A 4,344-nucleotide genomic window follows, 5' to 3' on the forward strand; every position below is an offset into this window, starting at 1 on the left:
GCGGAGGGGGGGTTAGTACCTCAGCCCAGCCTGCACCCTCTCCAATTTGGGACCCTGGAGGGATGTCCAACTGCCCTTTTAGGCCTGATCCCCTAACCACTTCTGCCTGCCAGCTTAATCACCCCCTAACCACTCCCCTGCCAGCCTGATCGATGCCTAACTGCTCCCCTAACTGTCCAATTGCCCCTAACTGTCCTCCCCTGCCAGCCTGGTTGCCCCTAACTGCCCTCTCCTGCTGGCCTGGTCACCCCTAACTGCCCTCCCCTGCAGGACTAGTCGCCCCTAACTGTCCTCCTCTGCAGGCCTGGGCGCCCCTAACTTCCCTCCCTTGCCAGCCTGGTCACCCCTAAGTGCCCTCCCAACTGCCCTCCCCTGCCAGCCTGGTTGCCACTAACTGCCCTCTCCTGCCGGCCTGGTCACCCCTAACTGCCCTCCCCTGCCGGCCCGGTCACCCCTAACTGCCCTCCCCTGTAGGCCCGGTCACCCCTAACTGCCCTCCCCTGCAGGCCTGGTTGCCCCCTACTGCCCTCCCCTGCAGGACTGGTCCCCCCAAACTGCCCCCCCTTTCAGGCCTGGTCCCTCCCAACTGCCCTCCCCTGCTGGCCTGATTGCCCACAACTGCCTTCCCCTGACGGCCATCTTGTGGTGGCCACCTTGTGTCCACATGGGGGTGGCCATCTTTGACCACATGGAGGCAGCCATTTTGTGTGTTGGAGTGATGGTCAATTTGCATATTACCGCTTTATTAGATAGGACTTTTTGGCCTACCTTCACCTTCTACTCCCATCCAACACACACACACACACACACAATGAACAAAGTTTACCCTGTAATCAGGAAGACTATTACAGCAGTAACTGTCTCTTTTTAAATAACAGAGAGACAACCATGTATTGGCCTCTGACCCATAGAGGCGAGTATAGAGTACAAACTCCAAGAGTGTTCTTCCACTGGGTTATTACTCCGATTCTAAGTTAATACTGCAAGGCTAGTCCTAACAGCCAACACTGACAAAGAATAAATTGCACAAGATGCCATAAAGACTCTACGGGAGCAAATGAATATTCTAGGGGTGGCCGTGTACTCTGGAGGAGAAAAAACTACCAGGTCTACTTGTGACAGTAGATACTATTAAAGGGTTTCTTAGGCTTAGCAGGTTTGAAGCAGCTCATATTTCATTGGTGACTGTTGGGCTACATATACATGTTGGGAGAAGGCTGCTTAACTGCCTAAGAGTGCATACAACAATTTTTTTTTGATTCTTGTAAAATTTCCTCAGTCCTTGGCCAGAAACTACATTTTTCCCCCTTAACCAACTTAAATTGAAACTAGTAGATTTTTAATTCAATCCATTTTTGTTGCTTCATGTAATTATATTCATCATTTTGAAAAGCCCACAGAATGCAATCATTTTCTACTTTTATAAGAAGCATAAATGTTGTTTTCAGAGTTTATGTGGAACATTACTGCCTTAAATCTTGATTTTATATAGCATTATTAAATGGGCTGAACCCTAATATTTATGTTGTATAAAAATTCCAAGCTTGAAGTCGTGTAATTTTGTTAGATGTTTTATGCCAGTTTGGTGTTGTTTATGTAAGTGCCATGTTGTAACTCTCCTATTTTTCCTCCGCGCGTGTCCCTCTGCAGGCAAGGAACTTCCGCCTCTACACACAGGAGGTGTTGGAAATGGGTCACAATGTGTCCTTTCTTCTCCTGCTCCCTGCCTCAGACGACGTCTGTACAGCCCCAGGACAGAATAATCCTTACACCCCACACTCAGGGTTTCTTAACCTCCCTCTTCAGATGTTTGAACTTGGTATAGTAGCTTGTTTCACCTAGAAATATTAACCCAACCTCCTTATAATAAAATCACAAAGTTATATCTGTTCCCCCTTGTCCCAGTGGAGGGTCAATAAATCACATGATGGCTTTGGCAACAACCCTTCCTAGAACTGTGTACAAGTCTGAGAGAAAGCAAAGCTCCAAGACTATGTGCCTGAGCAATAATTATTGAAACCCAGCTAAGGCCCAATGGAGAGGAGGGAATTCTAAACAGAAAGTTCAGTTATCAGGCTGCAGTTCTTGCCTCCCCTTTGCTTTCTTAAAACATAAATACAAGAACTGATGTTTTCATGAAAAGCACTTCTCTCTCTCTCACTCTCTCTCCTTCCCTCCCTCCAACTGGGAAAAAAATACTGAAATTAAAATGTAGAGTGTCTATCACTTTGAAGAAAAAAGTCTATAACTTTAAATAGTGCTGATTTATTAAATAGACTCTAATATTAAATACACTCTAAAATTCTAATAGACCATTTGATAAACTGGCAGGGTCTCCCAGGAGGCAATATTGTAATTATGTGAGATTCTGAATAGTGGAAGATCTTGTCCTGACTTTCAGAAATGAACAGCTTGGGCCCCAGTTTCCTTATTTTTGCAGAGACCCCTGCTGCCCACTGAGAATGTGAATAGGGAGGCTTTGTCTCTTCCCTATGCTGCATCTTGTAACAGGCCAATAAGAGGCAATTAGCAAGAGTTTTGTGGGTTCAAATTGTAAGATTTATGGAAGAGTGACTAGTGGGTAGAATGGAGGCAGACTCTTTTTGGATTGCTCCCCAGCCACCAGATTTAGAAGCAGACCAGGCAATTGCCTGATGCCTCGTTCTGAGACTTGGGCATCTGAATTTATCCTTTGAGGATGAGTGGATTAAACCTCTCAGTTTCCCTTGATCCAAGTAGTTCAAAGGCTCAAAAGCTGATGAACAGCAATTGTTATTTTTCCAGAAGAGGAAAAGTTTTTAAGAGAAGCCTGAATCAGACTTGCAAACTGGGGCTTGAGAATCCTGGGTCATCTGAGGTATGGCAGAGACAATCACTTAACCTTTCTGTACCTTTCTGTGTCAAATGATTGGCTATGTCACTCCCGAGAGACCTGGATGTAAATATAACTATTTAATAAATTCCCCACCCAAAGAACATTAGTCCATGATATAACTGTATTGCTGTTATGAAATATAATTTGGATCAAGGTATTTCAATTCAAGTTACTGAGTATATATACTGGGGCCTAATGTGGAGATGCAGAGATTAGTAAGACAAAAGCTCTGCCCTCACTGGGCTTTTAATATGGTGGTAGGAATAAAATAAGAATACAAATTATTATTGAATGAGGTAAAATGTGCCCAAATCACCAGCATTAAGTGATATTAAAATAAGAAAAGAATGCACATTTTCTCAAAGAATGTATCAGAAAACTTTCTTGGAGAGGATATTTGATGTGGGTGTTAAAGAATGGACAGGATGTCAATAAACATGGATAATAAGAAAAGCTTTCTTATTAGGTGGAGCAGAATGAGCAAATACATGAGAATATAAGAACTCAGAAAGAGTCAAGAAAAGATCAAGTGGTCTAGTTTGGCTAGATCAGAAAAGAGATGTGAGGAAATCATGGACATAAAGCTATATGGATATTATGGCCATACTGGCCAGTATCTTAAGAGTCAGGCTGAAGAATCTGTTTAAGATAGATTGAAAGCAGGGTGAGGGGGAATAGTTCAGTCGTTACTATAATAGTCCAGTGTTAGGGTAGAAACAAAACCATATATATATATATATACATACACACACACACACACACACACACACACACACACACACTAGAGGCCCGGTGCACAAAATGTGTGCACTTAGGGGGGGTCCCTCAGCCCGGCCTGTGCCCTCTCATAGTCTGGGAGCCCTCAGGGGATGTCCAACTGCCACGGAGGCGGGAGAAGCTCCCACCATTGCCGCTGCACTCGCCAGCCGTGAGCCCAGCTTCTGGTTGAGTGGCGCCCCCACTGTGGGAGCGCACTGACCACCAGGGGGCAGCTCCTGTATTGAGCGTTTGTCCCCTGGTGGTCAGTGCACATCATAGCAACCAGTTGTTCCGCCATTCGGTCAATTTGCAATATTAGTCTTTTATTATATAGGATATAACACTGGGAGTAATCAGGAAGATTGGGCAACTATTTGAATGAGAAAAGGTGAACTCTAGAGACTTCTAGAGTATCCTCATGGTTTTCAGCCTCAAAGACTGCAAGATTATTGCTGCCATTACAGGAAGTATGGAAGTCAGAGAAGAAAAAAAGTGATGTTTTCAGCTCAATATCTGAATGGACATGTCCAGTTGGCAGTAGCAACACAGGAGAGGAAGTTGGGTACTAACCACAGAAATTAACCAATATCTATTGATAACGTCTGAAGCCATGAAAGTGAATGATTTCCCAGGGGTAGATAATGAACAAGGAAATGAACTAAGAAAAATACTTCATTAGAGAGATAACCAGGAGTCCATTCTGTGTGGAA

The 4,344-nt window shown here is 44.3% G+C and overlaps 1 protein-coding gene across 1 annotated transcript in view; it reads left to right on the plus strand.

Annotated features, from left to right (window-relative positions):
* ANKFN1 (ankyrin repeat and fibronectin type III domain containing 1) overlaps positions 1-1,941 on the plus strand; it is a 322,342-nt gene extending 320,401 nt beyond the window's left edge. The window contains exon 18 of the mRNA XM_023759604.1: positions 1,651-1,941. Within this exon, the coding sequence (XP_023615372.1) occupies positions 1,651-1,842 (192 nt within the window). The 3' untranslated portion in view covers positions 1,843-1,941. The remainder of the gene's footprint in view (positions 1-1,650) is intronic.
* The last annotated feature ends 2,403 nt before the right edge of the window (positions 1,942-4,344 follow it).

The sequence above is a fragment of the Myotis lucifugus genome, unplaced genomic scaffold, assembly GCF_000147115.1.
Source record: "Myotis lucifugus unplaced genomic scaffold, Myoluc2.0 scaffold_158, whole genome shotgun sequence".
Taxonomy (NCBI): Eukaryota; Metazoa; Chordata; class Mammalia; order Chiroptera; family Vespertilionidae; genus Myotis; species Myotis lucifugus.